At 37.3% G+C, this 27,354-nt stretch overlaps 1 protein-coding gene across 4 annotated transcripts in view; it reads right to left on the reverse strand.

Annotated features, from left to right (window-relative positions):
• The window catches only part of gripap1 (GRIP1 associated protein 1), a 39,001-nt gene that overhangs the window by 3,902 nt on the left and 7,745 nt on the right, over positions 1-27,354 (reverse strand). The window contains exons 12-28 of one of the 4 annotated variants that reach the window (XM_079638800.1): positions 26,678-26,725; positions 26,058-26,157; positions 25,694-25,771; positions 23,131-23,223; positions 21,748-21,882; positions 21,356-21,451; positions 20,246-20,458; positions 19,965-20,078; positions 19,606-19,683; positions 18,231-18,326; positions 17,098-17,154; positions 15,746-15,845; positions 13,880-13,900; positions 13,197-13,330; positions 10,688-10,804; positions 9,419-9,512; positions 881-1,050 (exon numbers count right to left, since the gene is read on the reverse strand). In XM_079638800.1, the coding sequence (XP_079494926.1) occupies positions 881-1,050; positions 9,419-9,512; positions 10,688-10,804; positions 13,197-13,330; positions 13,880-13,900; positions 15,746-15,845; positions 17,098-17,154; positions 18,231-18,326; positions 19,606-19,683; positions 19,965-20,078; positions 20,246-20,458; positions 21,356-21,451; positions 21,748-21,882; positions 23,131-23,223; positions 25,694-25,771; positions 26,058-26,157; positions 26,678-26,725 (1,744 nt within the window). The remainder of the gene's footprint in view (positions 1-880; positions 1,051-9,418; positions 9,513-10,687; positions 10,805-13,196; positions 13,331-13,879; positions 13,901-15,745; positions 15,846-17,097; positions 17,155-18,230; positions 18,327-19,605; positions 19,684-19,964; positions 20,079-20,245; positions 20,459-21,355; positions 21,452-21,747; positions 21,883-23,130; positions 23,224-25,693; positions 25,772-26,057; positions 26,158-26,677; positions 26,726-27,354) is intronic. The other 3 variants (XM_079638802.1, XM_079638801.1, XM_079638803.1) reach the window with 3 other exon arrangements.

Genomic DNA, 27,354 nt, shown 5'->3' on the forward strand with positions numbered 1-27,354 from the left:
AAAAAAATCTATCACGATTTCCACAAAAATATTAAGCAGCACAAAAGTTGTCTTAAAAAAAAAATTCTTAAGCAGCAAATCAGCTAAAAGATCATGTGACACTGACGACTGGAGTAATAATGCTGAACATTCAGCTTTGTATCATTGGTATAAATTATAAGCTATAATATTATAGCTCAGTTTTTTATTTTATTTTATCCAATTAAAACAACAACAACACATGGCTTCACTACAGGAACAAACCTCCCATTAACAATGTGCGGCTCTGGAAATATCAAGAGGGGTGTGAGAGGTTAATTGTCATTAGTCAATCTGTGTGATGGTGTAATCCCATCAAACGCATCACTGCAGGCTGCCTGACATGCACTTTCTATTCCTGCTCCTAGAAACATTTTAGCATTAACAACACGCCCACCCTCTGGTTCCTGATGAATAAGACCTCTCAGTGGAGTCTCAAGACCGCATGAGAGGAAGCCACTTCCACACACACACACACACACACACACACAGCGCCGATCACACTGTCAGAGGGACTGCAGCCACCTTCTTCTCTAGCAGGTGGAAAACTCATGGTCAGTTCACCTCAATTCAACTGAATGAGTTAATCATTGCTCAACACGGATCAGCTCTTTACACCCAATGAAGCATCAAATGCATGTTTCACTTTTTTTTTTTTTATCAATGCTATGCTAAGAAATTTGGATATTCCTAATAAGACCCACTTGAGCCAGATTTTTTTGCAGTTCCCACAGTGATTTGTAGAATCTACTGAGCTTTAGATTCCATGTGGGCCTAATAATAGCCTTTCAAAAGAAGGTTTAATAGCCAACCTAAATTGACCTTGATCAGATCCCAAAGGACTGGTCGTCCCTCGATTTACCTTCTGTAGGTGCATGTTCTTTGTCAGTTGCTCTTCCAGCATGTTCTGCAGCTTTTTGTTCATCTCACGCAGATTCTCATCTCCAGGTTTTACAAAGTCCCTCAGCACAGAACTCAAACCTCCACGTTCACCCTGAGCACCATGGGCCACTCCATGGAGTCCTGATACATCTGAGAGAAAGAGAGAGGGGGAAAAAGGAGCATTTTTAAAGATGACAAACACTCCATCACCCCAGCTTGTGCTTTTTAACCATGTTTCCACCAGTAATGCCTCAAAATCCATGAATAAAGATGATCTCTATCAGAGGGCCATTAGTGTCTGCTGAGTGAATACAGAGTGCTTGCATTTGGAGGAAAGCATTTATAACGGCTCTCGCTCAAACGCCACAACATTTACGAGCACCTCGAGTACAATCATCCGCAGGTTTGACGAAAAGACATGCACGTCTTAAAGTTGGCAAATAAACACCGTTGCACAGTCATGAGAGCCCCGAGAACGAATTCTAGCGTTTAAGAAATTCAAACCCCAGTTAAGGTAGAGAGACTGACAGTAAGGATGGAGTCAAATTAAAGGCAGCCTGACATGGTCTGTCAACAGAGTTCATGACAGTAATACACAACCACGGAAATGACCGTAAGCAGGGGACATCGGTGTGGGGTTGTAACTGGACAAGGTGGTGTGTTAAAAAATGAAAGATGTTGCTTAATTGATGATTAATGGAGGTGAGTGTGCGGAAAGGCTGAGATACCGCAGGCCTCTTATCTGCACGTTGGAAAGCCTCCTTAAAGGCTGGCTACTAAGATGTTGTCAGGTTCCTAGTGAAATGTCAGATAGTTTAGTGGAGTTTTTCCTCTGAGGGAGGACAGGGAATCGAGCTGGCCAGCCTCTGCGTGTCAAGGGCAAAAGCAATAAGTTCGATCGAGCAGCTTCTTTCTCGGTTTTCACTTCATCTGGGTGAGTGGAGACATTCAAGGTCAGCTCAGCAGTGTGTCCCTAAACGGTTCTGTCAAATAACTCTTACACCTGTGGTCTGATGATGGAGCACATGGGAAATGTGTCACTTCCTGTGGGTGTTCAAATGCAGTTTCCAATATAATTCCAAAAAATATAATACCCAAGTGAAAACCTTTGTTAACTGAAATAAAATAAAAATGAATATCATTTTCATGACTCCAACTAACATAGAATAAAACAAATATTTTAATATTTAAGAAACTTAATGCAGCTATTTAAATAATATCAGTTAACACACTTACTAAAATTAAAACACATCCTAAAAGTAAATAAACTATAAAACATTGCAAAAACTAAAATTCAAAATGATAATTTTCCTGGCTATAGCAATATAAAGAACAGATTACATATGTTTCAGTAACAATATTACGCATATCTAGTGGTGATGTACATGCACGTACAGAAAGCCCACAAATTATGGGTTTGGAATGACATATGAGTGAGTAATTAATGACAGAATTTTAATTTTTGGGTGAACTATCCCTTTAACCTAGGTTTTTAAAACATTACGTTGCTCAAGCGACCGTGACCTGTTCTCATGACAGGCCATGACACAGTTAGTTGAGGAGCTTAACGCATTGTTACATCACAGTATATCAAGCTAAGCACTAGCAATCTCACGCCTCTTTAACCTTATTAGATTGGCGCAAGAGAAGCATATACGTGTGGCTAACCGGAGAGCCGCGCTCGTGTTCAACATTTAGTGCAGCACACAAGCATTCCTGGTCACACCGAGCTAATGCTACAGCCTGGAGCCATGAGAATGAAGTAGAACGTGATGCATTCTTGCTAATTGAGATGTTAACTTCAGCCCCCAGAGGGCTGTTCAACCTTTGAATGCATGGCTTTAAGCGTTGAAGGCCATGAATGACATTTGCCTCGCCCCTGAAACCTGACAGTAAACACCACGAGGTGCAAAGCACACTCTTGGCTCTTTATCTGGACTGTGAGATAATTAACCTTGTCAGCTCACAACAGAAGCATAAAATGAATTCTACACCTGGTAAAAATTCACAGCTTTGACACTTCAAATGGATACAGTATTGCTGTGGCCCAGTGTTACGGTTAATGAAAACGTATCATTTAAAAAACTAATTTAAAACATCTTTGAATAAAAAGAAAAATAATAAAAGTGGGAAAAAACACAAAAATAAATTTGAATGACTCTAAACAAGGGATGCACGACAATCAGCACAACATTCGGAATCGGCCGATAAAGAGTTAAAATGTAATAATCGGCATTGGCCTGTTTTATACCGATATACCTTGACCATAACAAAATGTGTTAATCATGCACCTGCGATAACTCACATGTGTGCAAGGAGTGCTAGCGACATGATCACATCAGCAGTGTGGTCATTCTTGATGTGAACTTTTGCATGTATGGTGAATAGATTCACTTTTTCGGACTGCTGGCTGGATTTTGTAAATGTGTAAATATCACAATGTCAAATATCGGCAAAATCATGAAATATCTTGCATCCCTACTCCAAACCTAACTGAAATAAAACAAAAATGGCCACAAATTAATTTTAGGCCTTTATACATGTTATCTTAAAAAACTAGAGTGTTAAAAAAACACCTCCATAATGGAAAGGAAAGTGCATTACGTTTGCCATTCCATGTTGCAGTATTGAACCTTTTCTTTCTACAATAACCACTGCCTGCTTAGCATGGCAGCCAAATAGACCATTACAACCAATGCATTGCTTCATTAGGATTCTATTAACATCTACAGTAACGGTACAGTAACTCCCGCCCATTATGAATAACACACACCAAAGTTAATCCGAGTCTTTGGGGAACAAGACGAGTGGATCCTTCGCTGGCAACATCAATATTTGTGCTAATGACATTGCAAATAGAAAACGGCACTACTGTCTGTAACCCGTATTTCTGCCATATTGATCAGTGGCATTCATTTTAATTTGCTGGGGCGTACGGGCGAGCACTCTATGAAGACACTTTGATAAATCCACAAAGGAGATTTACAAAGATGACTCCCTGTTCTAATGGCTGGAAAATATTGGACCGATGGCTTTCAAAGGTGTGGAACGACGCCAGGTTCTATCACAGATGGGGTTCTACTGAAGGACCAGCAGAGAATGTGAACCTAAGAAGCCAAGTCACGGAAGCAAATGAAGATGCGAGATGGAAGGTACACTGAAGGCATGCAGATGTTCCCGACTCACCACTCGGGGGATCCCTGATCACACGCTCGACTGGACTGGGTCAGAACAGTGCTAAGGTCACTACTTGCAGAAAATGAAGTGGGACTTAACAGGGTTGTGCACCATCCGGAATGTTTTTTAAATTCCAATTCACAACCTGTGAATTTTATTTTAATTTAGGTAGCAATCAGGATGCAGAATTGCAATTTTAACTGAAATTCTAAATTATCTAACTGTTATTTTAAATACTGTTATTTCTGGTGTGACCAATTTAATTCTAATTCAATCTTGTGAATTGAAGGGAGTCTTCTGAATGTTGGTGAATTTAGAGGGAAAAGCCCTTACTGCATGTAAGAGGAAAAATATAAGTGAAGATAGTGATGATACAGAGGAGAGTCATGAAGAATGTACTCTTTAAGCCTCAAAGCACCAACGCTAGTTTCAAGATAACAGCAAAACGCATACAATTACCATCCAACTCAACCCCACTGAAACGGTTGCCACTTCTTTGCAAGCCTCATTGGGAATCTCCTCAGGCCAGTGCAGGAGTCAGCAGTCCTGAATCAGTCAAACTGGCAGATCCTGCAAGGCGGCTGCAACCTCTCAGCCATCTCTCACTGGAGACACAGCGCTTAACTGAAACCTCTGCCAGGGGGCGAACAGGCCATTTCATCTTGACAACAAGGTTCCTTCCTATATGCAGCCATATGTTATTCCCAGTTACAGATGTGATCCCTTCTTTCGAAGGAATCTGTGTGGATATCGATGATATTTTTTTTTCGCGTATTTGTTCTCGCAACCTCTGTAAGCAGAGTGCCCATTAGCACCTGCTCCCAGTGGTGTAATTCGCTCTAAAGTGGACCAAATTTGCTTGTAGAGGGAAGAAAAATAATTCTGCTGTGACTCACATTCACTCCCATTATCTCGGTGGGTTGTGGAGCTATAGGGCACCCGATAAGGATAGTTTCTCCCTTAAATGATGCAGCAGTAAGAGGCCAGAGTACACTGAAAGGTTAGCTTACTTCACGCTTCAGTAGAGGCCTAAAACAAGGTACAAGTAGGCAGGCAGAGGGTTTCCAGACTGCAGCAGCACCTCACCCCAGCTGACTTCTTCCAGCAGCACTTAGGCGGAGCGGAGGGTGTGCACACACACATGACTGCGGCATGTTGCTGAATGGCTGATTAGTGGAGGCTGCGCAAATAAACCATCCTACAGCTGTCTTAGCTTACACACATGCAGAGTTCTACCTATGAACATTCATATATATTATTGCCTACCGCTACGTAACAGTTATAAGGAATGTTTTTGGGATTATGTTACTGGGAGCATGTGCCCTGAAAAACCGCAGAGGCGGATCCATGATTGTGCGACTGATTTGCGCAATTTCTCAGGCCAAACGCTTGGGAAAACTGTTGTGCCTTTTACAATCTGCAGAATCTTCTATGCAATCCCTCTTTTGAAGGGGAGAATATTTCAGAAAGTTTTGGCAATAGAAGGTTCAACAATACCCCCAAAGTGGCATTCATCTGGCTTATCTGAGGCACTTCCTGACTTGCCATTTCCTCGACATATTAGTAACAACGGAAAGCGCTACTGATTCAAAAGGCTACATATGAGATAACATGTCATTAGTTATATCACTGGCATGAATTTACGGGGAGCCGCACTGGTGTAAGGATAAAGTAAAAGGGAGGGGGGAGAGGACGGAGGAGAGGAGACAAGAGGGGTGCTTAGTCTTTCTGCTGCATTATTGAGGATGAGTGTTGGGCTCACTGAAGCATGTCGGCATTCTGAATCATTTACATCCTGCTAATGTCAGCTCTCATCTAGCACTGCTAACTTCTGCGTCCTTTCTTCATTTTTCTATGAAGTCTCCACCTCCCCATTTTTACATCTCCCCAGGTCTAGCCTCAATTATTGTAAGAGATAAAGGATTGTTTCCAATGCTATTTATAAAGACTATCCTGGCCTGAACCAGATGGATATGGTTAAACACAAGACTTACTGCCACAGATAACATTGGGCCTCATATGAATAGTATAATTGGGATATGGCCACATACATCACATTCTTTCCCAGTTTGGATTGATTTTGCCCTGCAGTGGGCAAAAAAGCCTTTACGTGAAGCCCTTTTTTTTTTTAACTCTCCTGACACCCAGAGATCTTAAACTTTTATAGCACAGTATTTACAATTAGACAACACCCGCCTTAATGGGATCTGGTCTGCCATTAAATGTTAAATCAGTCAGTCATGAAATTAAAACAGGAGAACACATGGGGGAAAGACAGGAAGATGCAACATTACCACCTCCACTATGTTCTCAGGGAAACACAAGCAAAGCCTTGCTTAAAATGAAGCAAAAAAAAAAGTTTGAAATGGTAATCACAGTCTCTATAATTACCCCAAACACATTGCAGGATGCTGATAAGCAAATGCAGCCTTTATGTATACAAATTGTATGTATGTATCCAATCAGAAACAGAGATGGACAAGTAGCTCAATTAAGATTCTGCCTGTCTAGTTCAGAAATCTTAACGGGTATAATGTCAGAATCTTAAGCTCATTAACATACGGCCCACCCATTTTCACTCCAATTCAGTATTCAGCTACTTTGTTCGCCCTGCTGAAAGACAGTATACACTACACAGGTTATTCAATAAGATGTCATTGCAACAATCCATTGTAATCAAAAGGGTCATAAAGAAGGTGGAAATCAGTCATGTGACACTACAAGACACCTTGACAAACAAGTAGAGTGCAGGGGTAGGTGACACTTTTATTGCTAATGTTTGCTAATGTCATGTTTACTCATAACAGATTGGCCAATGTTCATTATATATATATATATATATATATAGAATAAAATTAAGATTAATAAATGCAGTAAGTATTGTTCATTGTTAGATACCTTATGCAATGTTAATAAGTTTAACTTTATTGTTAGGTTATACAAAAAAATGTAAATAAAAGGTGTTTACACATAAAATATAAAACTATAACTTTACATAAGTCTAACTTTTATATACATCTAAAGTTGATGTGTGCGTACTAAGGCTGGGCTATGGCAGTTTTTTGAAAAGTACCAGTGCTATTTTCCCAGGAGAATGAAATGTTGTTTTTTTACAAGATTAGTTTGAGGGCTAAAATCCAGAGCTTTAGACCCAACTTCTATGAGACAAGACCTGCCGATATTATTGAATTTGACTTCTTTCCAGCACACAAGCAAACCAAGCTGTCAAAAGCTGCTCTGAATGGTTCCAGATTCTAAAAACGGGTCATTATGTGTCAGGAGCGTGTTCAGTCCACTGGAAAAGTGACTGTTACTTGAATTTCACAAAGAAAGAGTGCTAGAGAGTTCACAGAAAGAGTAAGAGTTTATAGACAACTTTCCAGGCAATAGATCTACTACATATAATGACAAATTTAATGGAACATTCAGGGTTCAATTCAAGTTCAAAGTTAAGCTACTGACAGCATTTGTAGCATAATAATGATTACCACAGAAAATCCCCTGTGGCGAGTAACACATATCAACACACTAGCCAATTTGGCGTTATGATTCATAAATTAAGTTCTAACTTTGCTTTGGCATCGCTGTCAGAACCCTTTCCCTTAAAAAAGCATCTAACACTAGAAAAACAATGCATAAAGTCGCATACTGAGTGAAATGCCGTGCAGCGCCATTGTCATTAAAATTCAAAAACATTGTTTTCAATGACCGTACGCACACTGGAAGCGCCCAACTACGACTCCAGCTGTTCAAAATCATGCCCCACCACAGTGTCACTCAAAGTTTTCCATTAAAATACAACAATTTAGGACAAATATACTGTATGTCAGTATGGACTTCACCCTAGGAGATTTGTGTATTGCGCATTTTTCACTAACTGGTTTGTTTTTGTGGTGGCTTAAATAAATATACTTGGACTGCCGCCTTGAACTTAAGAACGCGAGTACAGAATGATGTGACCAGTGTGTGATAAGCCAGCCTGTGAGATGTCTGTGGTGCGCCGCTTCCCGTCTGCTGTGCGACCGCTTAACGCTCCGCCAGAGCCCAAGGAGACAATTAAGAGGCCACTTTTTCCAACCCGTTCTGTTAAATGCAGCATTCCCATGAATTTTGGGCAAAAAGCACCCTATGTGCAGGTAATCTCATGGCAATTATAAGAGAAGTCACAGAGAATTTAGTTTTTTCCCCCCATTTTATTTTATTTGAAATGTATCTGCAAACAGTGATTGACTGTTGTAAATCTGAAAGCAATGCAATAATTCAGAATCAGGTTTAATGATAAATATATTTAAATCTAGCCTGTGACTTTGATAATCTGGTTTATTTCTGATATTTTTGTTTTGGATAGTAGAAGTTCTAACTGGCTACTGGTAATTAGTGACTTAACTTAATTAGTACCCAAATTGGCTGGATAAAAGGTTCACTTCAAACCCTGTATATAAATAATACTAAACAATGGTGGCATTAACACTCAGGAAGTTACTGTCTATGGTGACTTATGCAATAAATGTTGTCGATAGATCTTCTACTAAATCCAGGTACTTTAGTGGTGAACTATACTCCAGTACAGAATTTATGAACAGATGCATCCTCATTTTGCTATTACATTTAACACCGTCACATTCAATTGCCAGAATACAATTAGCTATTGATTTTATTTATGAATACAAATGAAGCCCAGCAATATTCTCACCAAATGATTTTATAAATCAGCAAAGCAAAAACTACTGCAACTAGACAGAAAGGGACTCGATTTGTTCTGAGTCGATGTTTGTTAATTTAACAAAGTAAAGACAGAAAGATAACAAAAAGGGATTGTTTAATTCCAATCCATCAAAAGTGTCATAGGAATAAAACATGTCTGCATTCATACATCCCTTACAAAAAGACATTTATTGGCTGTGACTATTTTCAGCTGCAAAGTGCTTTTTCAAGAATACTGAGAAGTGTACAGTGGAACCAAAATAGTAGCGTTACAAAGAGAACCAATAAAACATTTAGCAGGAGATTATGCAGGTAGGAGTGCAGAGATAAAAATAGAACAAAAACATACAAAAAAGAAAATTATGCAATTTCTCTGTATCAGTCTAAATCATTGCCTTTTATTTTTAATAGACCCGTCCTATTGAGTTAATAGCACAAGGTCTTTATCCGCGCAGACATAACAACGTGACAGCTGATGTCGATAATGCTTTTATTCTAAGGAAAACTGACAGCTGAAGAGTATCAAACATTTGGGTATCACCTGACTTCATCTGTAAACCTTCACATCATGTGCTTTCAGAAAACAAGCACGTCTGAGGCTGTGAACAATGACAAAGAGAGACAGAGAGACGCTTACCTCTTCGGCTGTCCATGACGTACATCTCAATAATGGCACTCTTTTTACAGATGTCATCGGCCATTGAGGCACAGCTGACCTCCAAGTGTTTAACCTGAACCGAGAGCACAAAGATAAGATCTGCAATAAACTGCCAGACACCACAACCACACAAAGGTGTGATAAACCTGATACGAAAGCACACACTTCTGGACACTGTGATCACTGCCAGCTAGGGTTCATTTTCATTCAGTATTTGGTTTTAGATTTAGAAAATGCTCTTTAAATTTAGTCAGTATCATGTGAAATTTAATCCTTTTATTCAAGTTAAGTATCAATTATTTTCACAATCGAAAAAGTACATTATTTTAAAAATATAGCAGTTTACGATAATTAAATTAAGATTATGTGTCCCAAATTAAAATCAAACATTAAACACAATGGTTGAAAATTTTAGGATCAGTCAGATTTGTTGTTTTTTGAAAGAAGTCTCTTATGCTCACAAAGACTGCATTTATTTTAATAGAAATAAAGCAAAACCAGTAAAATTGTGCAATATTATCACAATTGAATCATTTTGATAAATAGAAAGTATATTTGAAATGTATTTTTTTTGTAACAATGTAAAAGCGTTTACTGTGACGTTTGATCAATTTAATGCATGGTTGCATTATAAAATAATTACTTTTTCAAAAAAAATGTGATGTCAATGTTTGAAAAACTAATTAATTAAATATTAAATTAATAAAAAATAATTTATTAATGTATCAAACATACATTTAAACATGTATCAAACAGAATTATCAATATAAAATGCAACATGTACCTAAACCCATCCATGTGTTAGCATCATTTTAATAGACAGAAATAATGATAAAACTCCAGTTGTGCAAAAAATTTACACAAGTTTTTTTTTTTTTTTAAATCCTATAAGGCCAAATGATCCAAATGATTTATGAAATGACATGTTCAATGTGACTGGCACTGACATGTTTGAGCTTACAGTGTCTCTTTGCAGAAAGGGTGATGTAACTTGTCAAAGCCCTAACTACATATTTCTATTCCAACTGTTGCAAACCAAGACCGATCGATTAAAATGTGAAAACATCAATACCTGCATGCATATTTCATGATCCAAAGACACAATTCAGCACTTAAAGCCCCCCGTGGAGCACACAGCAGAACTGTCTGAGTGAAGGCTTGGTGCAGGACTGCAAACCTTCGCTGAGCCACGCGAGTTAAACTTTTCCTAGGAACATGAGACTGTAATGATTGGTTAAAACGTCATACCTTCTCCTCCAGCATCCACTTCTCCTGCTGGACCTCAGCGAGTCTCTGGAAGAGCTCACTGACCTCGTCGTCTGAAAGGTCAGCAGGTCGCTGGGACTGAGGGCTGCCGGTGTTGGACTGTGGAAAGAGAAACAAAACTTTACCAAAACATCTCCAGAACTTAAAGACAGGGCTCAGACAGTTATGAGGATTTTCACCAGAGAATGACGTAGATTTGTCTTTTGTCAGTCATTAAAACGGTCACATCTGAGACAGTAAGTGAACCGCATTTACGCTTTCATCAACTTACAGGTTACAAAGTTTATTGTAGGTATGTGGGTACTCGGTTTTTCCTGTCATTTAAAACATTTGGCACAAAGACGGCAAATACTAGACTAAGACACTCTTCTCTGCTCCTCAAATACATAAAACATTAGCCACTACAAACATTGTGTTTAAGTAAAGGAAACCCAATACTTATTCAAAGAACCAGTTCTTTATTTACCCTGGCACCTGGCACAAACAAGCAGAGACAGTCTCCAAAATGTGTGCAGCGCTTCACTCACAATTGAGGTGCGTGTAGCTGAGTTTTTGCCGACAGTTTGAGGATCCACTGGAGTTTCGAGATATACATAGGTTTCTTGTATACAAACAATACCGGATGCGCGCGCATCCAAGAGGCAAGACCGCTATATGTTATGCCGAGTTCTGTAAAAGAACTTTGTAATTAACGTAGATTTCGCATTGTTTGTAAATTCTTGTTGACTCAATAATAAACTGCAATTTCAGAGTTGAATCTGTTTGCTTGTGTTTCATTTGCATATTAATATAACATTATGCAAAAAGTTAGTTAGTTGACTAGTATGAAATTGTCCAACTAAGTTTGCGAATCATAAAAACATGACATGCATTTAGGTTAGTTTACAGCACAACAGCTCCGCGTCATCTCTGCTTCTGCTAGATATAGCCGTAAAGACTGTTGCTTTCTGCCTCTTAGATGCGCGCGCATCTACGTGATGACGTTGCACAGAAACCCGTGTATAGTCACAAGCTCTTCGTATAAAGTTCGATTCAAGCTCTTGTATAACGTATAGGCAAAAAAAGTGAAAATATAAAGTGCAATATTAATGTTGCAACGGATCACTAAACTCACAGATCGGATAATTTTTCTGATCAACAAAAAGAAAAATTACCTAATGCATGGATCCAATATAATGATACACATCCGATTTCTCAACTGTTTACATTCACTTAAGACACAATCGACTGTGTTTACGAGAATACCGTTCAAGTAAAAGGAGACACGAAAGAGGAATACATTTTGAAACTCGCCTCTCTGAATGATTTCAAATAAATGTGAATCAACTGAATGTATAAATTGTGAAGAAAAACACAAGCAAATGATGAACTTTTGCTCTATGATAGTTAAACTTAGCAATTAATCCACGGATCACATGCATACCTAACGTGGGGCCGTACGGATTCATTACACCCCTAATATATTTGGTAACTGAAATTAAACTGAAACAAAAATAAAATATAAATATTACGGTACATGAAAAACGTAAGTTAGACATTTTTAATTACCAACTAACATAAACACACATAACTAAACATAAATAACAAAAACTTACCAAAAATCACAAAACAAAATTTTAAATTAAAAATGGTTTTGGAAACAAATTATGACCGAATTTTTCATTTGGGGTCGGGTGTTATCTCTTCAACTTCAGGTTATTTTTTAGAGAAAGACTGTCTGTAATTTAGCACAGTGCCATTGAAATGTCACATGAAAGTCACAGGAAGGAATTCCACCAGCCTCGATCGTGCGGCAGTTATATTCTGTCCCTCCGTTTGTTTCAGGGCATTTCAAGCAGCTGGAGACTATCCAAACAAATGAAGGTCGGCTCGTCCCGGAGACTCTCGCCGTCCCCTGTGTGTACTATTCTCATCCCATGAGTCTTATTTTCCCTCTGGCTTAAAAAAGGATGGTCTCTTACTAAAGAAAGATGACAATTCTCCCTAAACACATTTCAGACATGACTGATATGCATTATGTTTCAAATTGATGGCATAAAACAGGAGTCTTGACATGTTGTTCTTTGATGAATTAATTTGAAAGTCAATTAGATGACTTAAGAACTAGACATCATTCATGTCTGTATAGCACAAATGGTGAAGGACGAGCTGCATGCTGCAAGTTTAAAACTTAATTTTAGGGGTTTGTTCAAATTCCCAACCATAGCAAGCAGAAATTATTAGTCAAATGTACCTGAAAGTTTCTGTTTTTCTACACTAAACCACACTCCCATCCCTCAAGATAGTCCAGCATGTCACGACAACCATTCTTTTCTCCCTTTTATTCACAGGCACAGTATATTTATGGAATTTACACTGTTCGGGTGTATTAATAGCTTTGGGAGGACAGAAATGCAATGAACAGAAAAGCTCCTGGGAGCTAGAGAAAAAGAAGCATCAACTGTGGCGACCGTATTAGCAAGGGTCGTTGGCCCCCAGTGGGCGGCTCTACCTTATTGGTGCTGGGAGCTGATGCGCCGTCTTTCATGATCTCTCTGTAGCTGAAGGAGGAAATGCTACTGCTGTCACCCGTCTGCTGCGTACGGCTCGGGGAACTGATCTCAGACAACACCAGCTCCTCCAGACCTGCAAATACACACAAGATGCAAAAAGAGGAATATTTTAAAAGCATAAATCACTAAGCGCTGCAGGTTAGCTAGATAATAGCAAACTTAACTCTCTATTTTTAGGCATACTCGCTCACTATCAGGATGAGATGAGATACAAAATTTTTTTTTTTTTTTACATGTACAGATAATGATATAACCAAAAGATACAAGTTATGAACAGCACACGCATCTAACAGGTGGGCAAGCCACTTTAAACTATATGTTAATAAGTTATTTACACATCAAAGTATATCGATACAAAATGGTATTGTCTCCTCCTATATCTTGTTTAAAAATGTCTCGATATACCACCCAGTCAAAGTTACTACTAAATAGCAAATTCCAGATAAGGTAACTGCTATTATGATCAACAACTAGCTATTGCAAGGCAATTATTAGTTAGCAGCAATATCAGCACGAATGACATACACAATCTATAGAGTAAGTGAACAACTACTGAGTACTCTACACTAGAGATAAGCATGCTAACATACAGGCTATTTAGCAGAATGCCATCCATTAATACCTGCATTCACGGACAGAGAATCTACAAGGTAAACAATTCACAAAAGTTAGACATCATCCTTTTTTTGTAACATTTAATTACAGAATGTATGGAAGTACACTATCGTTCAAAAGTCTGGGGTCAGCAATTAATAGAACTTAATACTTTTCAAAAGTGACAGAAAAGACATTTTTAATGTTACAAAAGATTTCTACTTCAATAAAATGCCATACTTTTGAACTTCTTACTCATAAAATACTGAAAAATGCGTTTCCATAAAAAGATGCTTTCAACATTGATAAAAAGAAATGTTTCTTGAGCAGCAAATTAGTCAGGAAAATATTAACTTTTTATAACATTAAATAACAAAAATACAAAACAATTTCAACAGATTATATTCCACATTATTTGTGTGCTATATGTCTTCAGAATATGACATTGTTAGCAAAATGCTAAGTGAGCCTCCATTGGAATCAATTGTGAGTTGAATCTCTTTTGAGTTTACATTTTAGGACGCTGCCTTAGAAGATAGTCTATCTACAGTAGGTAGTAGACAGCAAGCTCACTAGGTATTGGACAAAGCTATAAATACAGCTTTTAAAGAAAGAAATTTATAAATAGAAGACAACAATGAAATCTATATGTATAGTGGCAAGTTGTTACCTTTTTCCCCCACAGATTGGTCCAGTGAACCAAAACACAAGCCGAAACTTTTTTCTTTTTTTTTTAATGATGTGTGTATACTTTCAGACCATCTTGGACAATTTACAAAGATAAAGCTCCCTACTTTAAAATGTCAGATTCTAAACTTTCTGTACTGCAAACATTAAACATTTAGTTTACTTTAAATTATAAATGGCACAAAAGAGGAGTGCCCTGGCACTGCCAACAATCTACAGAGAGCAAATGCACATATGCATGGATCTGTAGCACATTTTTAGAGGCGCTCCATCAAATATTTACATCACTCGCCTTTCCCCTCCTTGTTGTGTGTGGGGTCCGTCCCCACAGGAGTTAAAAGTTTTTAAGGAACAAACGAACGAATGTACCCTGAAAATTCTATTAAGTTGGGATACTGCATTGATTTTGATTCAGCGTTTGACCTCTTACTGCAAAAAAAAAAATCCTTACTCTGATTATTGGAAATAATCACATTGTTGGTGCACATGAAAACATTGTTGGTGCAAAATTCAACATGTACTGTAAAAAAAAATGCTATGCAAATAAAACTGACTTGATTTGATATCATATAAAACAGTTCGCTAAAGTCAACAAAAACTGTATTCAAAACCCATTTTACTCCTGTATTGATGAAAAGAAAAGAAATGGGGCGAGAAAATATTACTCTTCAAGAATTTCTCAGATTGTGAAGAGTGTTAGATTCCAGAATGGAGCCAAAAATCTCCATGATATGCAATAACTCCACTGTAATGTGAAGAAAAACTTCATTAATGTAATTTGCCTCCTTGGAAAAAAAACTATTTATAGCCAATGAGCCGATGCAGGAAAGTGAACTGCTCAACATCCCACAGGAACCTGATGCAAGAACAAAGCGGACAGGCTCTTTATAATTCACCTCAGGTGGTAAGAACATGCTTTCGGTTTGTCTCATTTATAGCGATTTACAGTAGGGGTGGAGCCATCTTCATCTGCTGCCTTATTTATGCACAGCGCCGCAGTTTTACTTACTTTTACCTGCTTTAAATTTTTCATTCATGCCACCCATGTGTGATGAAACCGAGCCCATTGCAGTTTAAATCACCTGAGAGGGTTGTCGACCACTCTAAAAAGCCTTATTCCCTGCATTTACAAGTGCTTTATATGGTGATGAAGGAGATAGGTCTCAAAATCTTAAGTGTATCACGCAGGGACAAAGAAAGTGTTCACCTGTTCGGGTCTTAGTGTTGGTTAAGATCTCCTGTAGCCGTTCCTGGAGCTTATCAGCTCTCTTTCTTTCCAGATGGAGCTGCCTCTTCAAGTCTTTCAGCTGCAGACATAACATGACAGGCATTATTTTGACAGCAGATGGACACTTAGCTTGATAGACATTTAAGAATCCAGTATATAAAGTGGCCCCAAAAGTATTTGGATACTTAAGCCACACTTAAAAATGTCTGAATATCACTGTATACCATAATACAATAGCAAACCAAACTATATATACTGTATTGTTCCAAATATAAGACCGTGTTTTTTCTTTAAAAAATACATGTGAAAAAATGGGGTTGTCTTATATTGAGGGTCTAGACTTTTACTTTTAAAATGATGCGGCGTAATGCTATTCCATTTGCTATGCTATTTAAAATCAGCGGCGTAATGAAGTTCAAAAGAAGCAAAACTCTAGCCTAGAGCTTGCCCTCCGACTTCAGGGAGAAACTGCTGTCTTTTCAGTGCTATGTGATTGGCCTAAAGAAGAAGAAAAAAACGAATCAGGTAAGTAATGCAGATCAAACACCTGGGTTTTTTGACATGCCAACATGCCATTGTGAAATGTACAGGAAATGAGACCTTCAGGTTATTTTTACGGTATGCCATAAAGTGTTTATTTTTAAATATGATTGTTGGTATATTTTTTCAGTATTTACCATATTTTTAATATAAAAATAGGAAAAAATTTAATAATTTTCTTTATAAAAGACAAGATTTGGTCCTCAAAAAGACTTTTTCCAAAAGGTAAGCATCTTGAAAAAGGGAGGGTCGTCTTATATTCGGAACAATACGATAAATTTCACATTAAGTAAACATCCTGTCCATCCATTTTGCCACAGTAGCACTACAAAATCGTTTTTGTTTTTGTCGAAAGGTAAAAAGAGGAGAAGATATATGAAATTTCATCCATTTTGTGGCCAAAATCACTTCAAGCAGGAAGGAACTTTCCAGAGGGACTGCATTGTAACCTAATAAACAGTGTGAATATATGAATAATAAACAATGCCATAGAAGAATTATAACCAAAACTTTAAGCTAAATGCATGGATAGCTTTTGGAGCTGTAAGCACACACACACAGACATCACACAGGCAATCGATGAACTGTCAAACGAGATTCTATTGATGAAACGGCTAAAACGTTAATGAAAGCTGATCGACCCTCATCAATGGGAGGTCTGGTTTCAGGTCTGTGGGGCAGAGAGGTGTCCTGCCCATCGCCTGGGACTATTTTAATTCACTTTCTGGGAAATGGAGAGAGGGAAAGCCCTGACTCATCTCTTTTTTTTTCTGGCTGGATTGCCTACTTACCGCTGAACTACCTTTTTTCTCCAGGATTCTCTGTCCATCCACTGTGTCTTTAATCTCCTGAAATACACACAAAAGGTTATTATAGTTCAGCAAATAAGTCTTTATTTTAAAATCATTTTAAAATAACTTTTCAATAGTTGAAATAGTTCATTGAGTTATTTTAGTCTCTTATTTTTCTATATTTTAGAATAATAAAAGAGCACATCTAAAGCACTATTCGTTTAAAGAGAAACTTAATTTACAGAAGAACTTCAGAAATAATGTTATGAGATTAAGGTTTTTAATATTTTTGAAAAATGTCTCTTATGCTCACCAAGTCTGCATTTATTTGATCAAAAATACAGTAAAACAGTAATATTGTGGTATATTATCAAAATTTAAAGTAACGGTTTTCTATTTTAATATATATAGTTGAATTTTCAGCATCATTACTCCAGTCTTTCGTGTCACATGATCCTTCAGAAATAATTTTAATATGATGATCTGTTGCTCAAGAAATGTTTCTTCTTATTTTAATATTTCTGTGAAATCTTGAAACAATTTGTCACAATTATTTGATGAATAGAAAATTCAAAAGAACGGCATTTATTTGAAATGGAAATCTTTTTCAACATCATAAATGTCTTTACTGTCACTTTTGATCAATTGAATGCATCCTTGCTAAATAAAAGTATTAATTACTAAAAAAAATAAAATATAAGAACTTACTGACCCCAAACTTTTGAACAGTAGTGTATGATGCTTAAAATATTAGTTTTAGTAAACTAGTCTTAGTTACATAATAACAATGACAAAAAGGAAAGTCCTAATAAATTATCCTAACAATATTCAGATGAGACGAGGAAACACCAATTTTGCAGTTCTGAAAACTAAACATCCCAGAGGAGCCGCTGGCACCAGATGCTCATACAAAGAACAATCTCATCCTACTGATGAGTCACGCATCGTTCTTGAGTCACACTTAAAATAACCGCTGAGCTCCAGCAATCACACCCCCATCATATCCTCCATATCTGAGTCATGCCTTATTTAGCATCTTAAAAACACATGGTTCTCATCACGTTGAAGAACTAAAGCTCCAGCAGAGCCACTAGGAGACCGCCTGAAAAAAATAATGCATTCTGTTCTCAAACCTGTTTGAGTTTGCCGATTGAATTGTTGAGATCTTCTCTCTCTTTCTCCATCTCCGTCACTTGCTGTTTGACTGCCTCCACCTCTGCAGCTTTAGCCTGAGAAAGGGCGGAAATATGTTCATTCATTCATTTAAAATGCACAATAGAAAAAAGTTTCGGAACAGAATAAACCTTATTTATTTGTTTAATACATATTCTGGTCTTATTGTGTGTGATTTGTCGGACTTGATAAATGGGATTTGGTTTTATTGGTTAATACAATTTTCCATGCCCACATGGCTTTGGTTATGCTTATTTGTTTTCCATGCAAGCTAAACTTTTATGGCAAAAATGTGTGTGTGTGTGTGTGTGTGTGTGTGTGTGTGTGTGTGTGTGTGTGTGTGTGTGTGTGTGTGTGTGTGTTTTTATTTTTAAATTCATTTTTTTTTCAAAAATAAATCATTAACAAACTCTGAACTGAGGCCCGACTCTTTTTAAAGTCAGATGGACATTGGCTGAGGAGGTAGGGCCGTTGTTTCATGTGATTTGGATCCATGTACTTTGTTTCATTATCACATTAGCAATTTTCAGATGTTCTTTTAAAAATTGCAAAGTGGACCCCTTTATATAGTTGGAAAACTACCGACTAAAGTATATACTTCTTTAAAAAAATATTTTCTAAAAAAAGAAAAAGTTCAGCTTGAATAAAATGATTTGCAGCCCTGGCTATGTCAGCAGAAAAGAAAAGTTATAAAGAATATAAAATTTGTTCTCAAAATCTTTCATCAAAACAACTTCCTCTGCTTCTGAAATAACTGTTCTTTTATGCTGTCATAACCAAGGAAGTCCAGGCACGGTAAAAATGATATTAAATGGTAAGATCATATCCAACTTTATACAGTCCAATCAAATCAAGGTGGATAAAATCAAGTCACACCAGAGATGGACTGGCCATAGAGACCACCAGGACTTTTATTGTTTCAGGTAAGTAGAATCATAAATGAAATGCCATCAAATGTACTCCAGCTACTTTAATGAAAACAAAAGTAATTATATGAGATTTGAACTTGGGTTTTCATGACCTCATTCTGAAATGCTTAACTTTTGAGCGCCAATGGATGATATACGCATTTCATGCATTTGATAGTCTTTTAAGCTCATTTAGTAAATGTCTACGTACAGCGAGCATCCATCAACTCAATGAGACATGACAGAATAAAGCCTTCTGATGTGAGGGTTTCTGAGACTTGAATATGTTTGAAGCCAAAAAATGTGCCATAAAGACAAGATCTGCTATATATAGCTTTACCGCTTATTACTTCATCTGCTTTAGCCTGCTGTATTCCATTAATAGTTGTTAAACACACAAATGTGTTTTTATCATCACATAGTTTACCTGCAGCTGGCCTGTGTGATCTTTCTGTACCCGCTGGATCTCTTCTGCATGGTCCAGTTTGTTCTTTTCCATGGTCTCCTGCACACAACACACACAACATCGAAAATATAAATCAACTACAAAGACTGATTGGTTTAAGATTAATGCAACATTGTTTTTTTATATATAAAAATAAATCCATAAAAAATGCTCTTCTTTTCACCTTTTTGCATTTTAAAGTCTGTAACATGGTAACGACAAAAACAACACTGACATCATGTGGTCAGAATGATACTGATGTACCCAGACGTAAACAATAAAAGACAGTTTCCATTTCTGGCATTGCTCTGCAGTGAGAGATGGGTGTAAACACACAGCACCTCGGCTTCCTTGAGTCTGCGTTCAAACCAGCCCTTCGTCCCCTCCATAGACTGAACCTGAGCTTTCAGCTCCTCTACATACGGCTGAAGACCCTCCAGCTCTTTGGTACGAGCCTAAAAGAAAAATACAATTGTGAATGGAAATTTAGCAGATCCTTTTTGTCCAAAGTACACTGTGTACAGAGACAATCCACCTGGAGCAACCTGAGGTTAAGTGCTTTATTGAAAGTTCATGTCTCGACCTACAAAATTTCAGTTACCGGCCCAGAAAGGTTCCTTACTTTCTCATCTCGTAGCTGTGAGCGGATCTCCTCTTCCATCCGGTTCTTGTCCTCGTGGAGGCCGCGGAGCTCCTTCTCGTAGCGTCCCCTGATGCTCAGCACCTCCTTCTCATGCTGCAAACGCACGTTCCCGAGTTCCTCTTTTTGCCGAGATTTCTCCTGCGCAATCTCAATGGCCAGTTCATCCAGCATGACCTTACGCTTATCTGCAGTCTGAGAGAACCGTGTGGCATTTAGTTGTAAATAAAATGTGGCGGTTTCAAAGGTCCAGTGATTATCAAGATTTTTGTCATATTTATCATATATTTTTCTTAAAGCATAAGACGTTTCATAAAACATAGGGCACCATCTTATTCAACTGGTATTTAGATAATGGGTATTTAGACAGATATAAATCTTATTGTATGACTTAATATAAAGAATGCTATAGACAAGCTTGACTTTAAAGAGGTCCTATTATGCTTGCTTTCTTTTTTTTCCACATTTTCACCTTTCTTTTGTTGCAAAACGTTGCCATTTCAGCATGAAAAAGGTCTGCAAATTTTCAACACACAAAGTCACTCCAAAGGCATTTATTCTCAAACTGCCCCCCAAAATCGTTTTTCGTCCTCATTTAACATTATGCATGAAGATTTTTTTTATGATAATTAATAAAATTCTCCAAATTGACATGTAAAAAAACAAAAACAAAACATTTCAAATTAAAAAAGTGTTCATTCAGGGTGATTTACATTAATGTCACAAAATAAGTCAGATTAAATCAAATGGTCGGAAAGACCGAGATAAATGATCATGTAAAAACTGGTTAGGAGCAAGAAGGATTTTAAAGGGAAGAAGAAGAAAAAGTCCACAAAAAGAGGTGAATCTTCCAGAGCCCATTTGTGTCTAAATCCGATTTGACATTAATAAAGTCATTACGATGGTCAAAAGATCAGAGTATTAACTGATGGAAGAACGAGCAGAGTGTACTGACTCACTAAAGAAGCTTAAATGACGCGAGAGATGGTGAGTGCACCAAACGTTTAACTACTTTCACCTGCTGCAGTGGGAATTTACTGAATTGTGAAAGGATCAGAAGGTAAAAATAAGGGGGTTTGTGTGTATCATCACCTTCCTGGCCTCCTCTAACTCCTGCTGTAGCTTGTCCTTCTCCAGACCAAGTTCAGTGAGCTGCTCCAGAAGTCGACTATTCGCTCGGCTTGACTCCTGATCACCAAGAAGTAGTTAAATCATTTTTATGTATAATCTGAATGCAAATGCAAATTTTTTTACTATGTTTAACTATATTAAAACGTAATTGCTGTAATATCAAAATGGACTTTCTCAATCTCCAAAACGATTGGACTTTTCTGCAGTGGGCAGGGAAAAATAATATTAACTAATAGTATTATAGCCTAATATGCTTCATATCCAATCCAATAGCATTTTACACAGAAATACAATGTTTAATTGTTGCAAATGCCTTTCTATGTTGTTTAAAAATTGCACAGGTACCAAAATACCTGCAGCTGTGAGTTGAGATCATCTCTCTGCGCCAGGAAGCTCTCCTGTTCTGTACGTCTCTGCTGAAGCTCTGCGTTGAGAGCCAGATTTTGCTCTCTCAACAAATTCAGTTCCTGAGTCTTCACTGTTTGGATCTGTGAAAAACACACACTGAGTTTCAGATATTTAAAGAACCCAGGACAAGGGTTAAGTCTTCCTCAGTCTATCAGCGAGAAAATTTCAAAAGAAGACAAAAGAAGAGTTATGAAGGAGCAGAAAGAGCTTAACACCAACCAACTGAGAAATGCAGTTCAGCAAAATGCAGAATCCAATATCAATATAAATGTACCCATGAGTGCTTTCAAGCTAAACATAAACCTTTGTGCACGATGTAATTTACATACATGTACTGATGCATGTATGTGTGAACATATATAAACAAAATATCTAGGCTAGCACAAGTAATACATGCATAGAAAGCAAAGAAAAGTTTTCAAAACATCAATCAGGGTTAAAGTGCAGTGGAAGTCCTGCCAAATAAACCTTATGCTTCCTTGGAGTACAAATTAAATTATTCATATTTATTTAAATATTAATATTTAGCCATTGCTCACAATGGGTAATGGGTTTTATTCCCAGGAAGTGCACATATAAATGCTAATATCCCTTAAATACATTGTAAGTTACTTTGGATAAAATAAAGAAGCATAATGAGTTTGGCTGGTGAGCTATCAACTAAAACAGTAATGACCAGTGCTGATTATATACTTGTAATTATATTACGTTTTAAAATACTCATAATCAGACTAGTTACATTTTTATTGGTTAAATGATTACTTAATATTCACAAAATGGCAGTAAATTATTCACAATTTATTGATTCTCATTCATTCTTCTTTTTATCTTTTAAATTATCATTTCTATTTGTATTGAGTAATGATTACTTACTTCATACTTTGTAAGTAATCTAATCAGCAAAGGGTAAGCACAGTATTTAAATATGACTGTTAACTTAATACTTCTGTTTTAAGTTTTCACACCGCCATACTTCCATAAGACACTAGTCACACGGTCTGAATTTGTGACTAGAAATTACAACAACAGAAAAACAAGATTTTAAAGCAAAACAATGTATCTATATGAACCACCATGAATTGTCATTTAAATATTTACACTTTTTTTAAAAAAGAAGAAAGTATGGCATCAAACAAACTGGCGTAAACTGAAAGTGATTTGTACATAGGCAATAGCATTAAAGCGGGTGAAAGTGGCATTAGTACATGTGTATTTCAACAGTTAATGGTACAAAGAGCATGTGTGTTAGACCAGACATGGTCATTGAGTTAAGAGGATGCAGGAACTGGGGTTGATGAAGGTCGTGATGCTGTATCATGGTCAGGTACCTGTTCTAGGGCCGCTAGATTTGTCCTGAGAGCATCGTTCTCACCCAGCATGCCCTCCACCTGCTCCTGACTGACCGCACTCTGACACGCTACCTGTAGCTCCGCCCAAACATAAAACCACCCCACGAGAGAGAGAAAAGAATAATGCAGAACATAAAGATGAAAGAATGAAAATAAAGAACAGATGAAATATTGAATGAAAGAACAAACAAATAAAAGAACGAGTATAAAGAAAGAATGAAAACATAAAATAAATAAACCGAAAAAAATGAAAGAACATTAGAATCAATGATTGAAATAAATAAAATATTTGAAAAAATATATATTTTAAAAATTCAAAATATGAATGTAATAAATAGAATAAAATTTTTTTATAAAAAAAGCAATAACATGAAAGAATAAAAGAACAATTGAACAAATAAGAGAATGAACAAAAAAAATTTAATAACGTAAAAAAGAATGAAATAATGAACAAAGAAAACATTAAAATTAAGTACAAAAGAATACGAAAAAAAAATCAAATGAACAATGAACAAAAAAAGAAACGAGAAAAAAAGAAAAAGCAATGAGGAAGGGAACATGTACAGAGAAAGAAAGTGAAGTGAAGGATGGATGGATGAATGACGACATGTCCAACAACAGCATGGGATTGTAGGGGGAGTGTTGAAGATGAATTCAAAAAGAATAAAGCCCAAGGGGGTGAACAAGGGCAAGAGATAGAGAAAGTAGAACGCCCAAAACAAGAGAAAAGAAGAGAGAAGAAAACAAGCCAAGTTAGAAACTCCACATCAAACAGAAGAGACCCAGTCAAGCAGTTCTGAATGGAAACACAGAATAGGGAAGTGCTTCATCCTTATCTGCTTGTTGCACATTAGAGGTAGCTGTTTAATTAAGATGTGTGACCTCATGGAGGAAGTGAAAGACATTTGTGATGGCGGGACCTGCAGTAGGGCCGACAGCGTCATAAGAGGGGCCCTTCCCTCAGGGGCCCCTGCGGAGCGTGTGTGCCCCTCAGCCACCGGCACTGAGCCCCACTAATCCTTAATTACTCCGCTGATCCTGAGCACCATCGTCCATAAATGCTCAATTAAACAGACTGCTCTCTGGGTAATTATAAACTTCTCCAACTTCTCCTTAAGCACAGAGAGTTTGCTATCAGCAGAAAGACCGGTGGGTCACGGTAAAGATGTCTTCCAGTTCAGGGATAGTTTTTTAACTCTCTTAAAACATAAAAGAAGACACTTTGAGGAAGGTTTACACTTCTCTTTTCAATACACAATGAACGTGAACTACATTTCAAGTCTTTTGAATTCATATTTAATTACTTTGAGACATATTAGTTGAAATGTTTGCGCTCCAAGAGTTGCAAAAAACATTGTTGGCATTCATGAATATTTAAATATACTGCACTCCAGGTTCAAAGTCCATTCAAATAAAAAGCCATTAATGAATATGAAGAAGTGTGTATGGCATTCAAAAGCTACACCTGAGGGGAAGATTATTAATGAATCATTTTTTTTATTTCAGTCAGTTCCTCTCACAGACTTATGTGACTCTAGAAATCTCTGAATATAGAGAAAAATTCTTTAGTCCTATTTTTGTGATGCTGTTTTGTCATTTTTGGAGCTCAATAATGATCTGTCTTCATTCACTTTCACTGGATAGAAAGAAAGAAAAACCCAGGACATTCTGCTAAACTTCTCCTGTCGAGTTCCACAGAAGAAAGAACGTCATACATGGTCTGGAATTAAATGATGGCGAGGAAATGAGAACAGAATTTTTCTTTCTGGTTGAACTAACTGGATAACTAATTTTAAGACTGAAAAGCAAAGCTAAACTGCATTTTGAAACGGAGCTGAGAACGAAAACAGCTAAATAATCATAAAACTGCCTCCTGCCATTTAAAAAAAAACATCCAAAGTCCAATTTTCATTATCTGAATTTTTTTAAGCTGAACAATAAAAAATGTGTTCCACGCCGATAACAACACCCACATGAGCCTTTTACGGTTTATTTAATTGAATCTGTAGGACCCATTATCATTAAAATCACACTCAATTTATGCAGATTAAGTGTCTGCTTTCTCTCTTTTATAAACCTGTTAGTAAACAGCCAACCAGCAGATGTAGAAATTGCAGATTAGTTCTCTGGAGATGCACTAACGACCATCTGTGATGGAATAAACTTTAAAATAAATGCTAAATGAACATTTTAACCAACTATTAATCTGTTGTATTCTTCCTTTTAGTGCCTTTGGCGATGTTTGGAATGAAAAACTAGCACATGAATCTGCAGTATGAACTGTATGCTACACTACAGTATGCTATGCGGAACATTTCAAACGGTAACGTGCAACATCGTTGTCACATGACCATCTCAGAAAATAATGTTATTTCACATTTTTAACCAATCTCGTGCAAAATTGAACCTTCTGATTCATTCATCATACTAGAAAAACTTAGTCAAGTAAAAACAGAACTTACAAAAAAAGACAGTAGCATACCACCAACCCAAACATATCTAAAACAGGTTTGCTGATCATGTAAAAGGAGGACACAGCTACCTGATCTTTGAGCGCATGGATGGCCATCTCATGCTCTTTCTGTTTGCTCTGCAACTGCTCCTTCAGTTCAGTGACGTTCTGAAATCACACACACAATCCGTCAGGCAGGAAGATTCAATGCATTTTTAGTATGACAGTGATGGATGCAGCAGTGCGTCTACAGTCCATTATTTCCTGCAGATGTGCCTCAGTGCCAGAGTCTAATGCTGAAGCACCGACTACAATCTTTAGCCCACTCCCAAGGGTTTGCAAATGTTTATCATCATACTCCCTTAGTAGCCATTTATCGATTGCCCTCTGCGATGTGCAACAAATGGCCTTTAATATTGAAGAATTTGGCAGGGCGGGCCTGAGCGGATCTCACCTGGTTGGCGGCCATTAAATCTGCCTGCAATTTTTGCACACGAATGTTTATGGATTTGAGCTCCTCCTCTTTCCTCTGTTGGATCTCATCAATTTTAGTCCTGTAGAAACAAACACATCATATGTTATCAGGGGTTTGATGTGAATAATGTGTAGTAGTGTCTATTTTCAGGTATTGTGAAATGAATACCAAAATAAAACAGCAAATTCCATTGAAAAAAAAAAAAACATTACAGGAGAGAATAAATGACATCATGGGAACAGATGTAGAATTGGGTTCCAGGAGTAAAAGTGCCATTCAAAATCCTCACAGTGAAATACATGTTTAGCATTTACAAAATAAATTAACAGTGAACTGTAAAGGCTTCTAATTTTGTTTTGTATGTCTCCAACAAAAGGTCTATATTAGGGCTGCCCAGTCCTGTTCCTGTAGTTCTATAGTATCTTCCTGCAAAGTTCATCTCCAAGCCTGATCAAACACAACTGAACCCGATAATTAAGATATTCAGGAGCACTTGGACAAAAAAAAGGGGGGAAAAATGCATTTCAAGAGCTCAAGGTGATAAACAGTGGGCAGTCCCTGTCGCAAAAGAACTGTTCTGCTGGGTTTGTCTTTCTCACCTGCTGTCATTGTAAAGTGCTTCCTTCTCAACTTGTAGCCGCTGGAAGCTGTAAGAGAAGCATAAAGAGACTTGAATCCTTATTGGCCCTAAAAACCCTCACACAGCAGTGATAAATAATAGGCAGCATGTGTTGACCGGAGGGATGCAGAAAGGAGGCAGTCTGTGCTGATACAGCAGTCTACAGCGAGTGCCAGCACAAGTTCACGTTCAGACTCATTACACTGACACAGTGACTGTCGCTAGGTCACAGCTGAGTTACCACAGCACCCGGGATTTAACGCTAAGGGATGATGTCATCACACGGAGAGTTTTGATTGGTTACTGGAAGAGTGTATCGTGGACTTGAGTTAAATGGAGGATTGAAAGTCATTTATCTTGTGCTTCAGAAGATAAGGTGTTCAAATGGAACACTGTCTATTTAAACTGTCTTTGACTTTTATTCTTCCATATTTCAGCAGGTTTTACATGAAATCAATCTATCAATGCCTTCAATTAATCATTGCAAGTCTTACACAGGTTCAAAGGTGCACTCAGTCATTTTCCCCTCATTAAAAAAAACTACCCTACAGAAATAAATATTACTTTTAAAAACTACATGTAAGAAATGCAAAGTGACAAAAAATGAAGCAAAATAGTCTTAATTTTATAAAGAATTAAGAATAACATATACAAGAA

This window comes from Phoxinus phoxinus (genome assembly GCF_949152265.1).
Source record: "Phoxinus phoxinus genome assembly, chromosome: 15".
Lineage (NCBI taxonomy): Eukaryota > Metazoa > Chordata > Actinopteri > Cypriniformes > Leuciscidae > Phoxinus > Phoxinus phoxinus.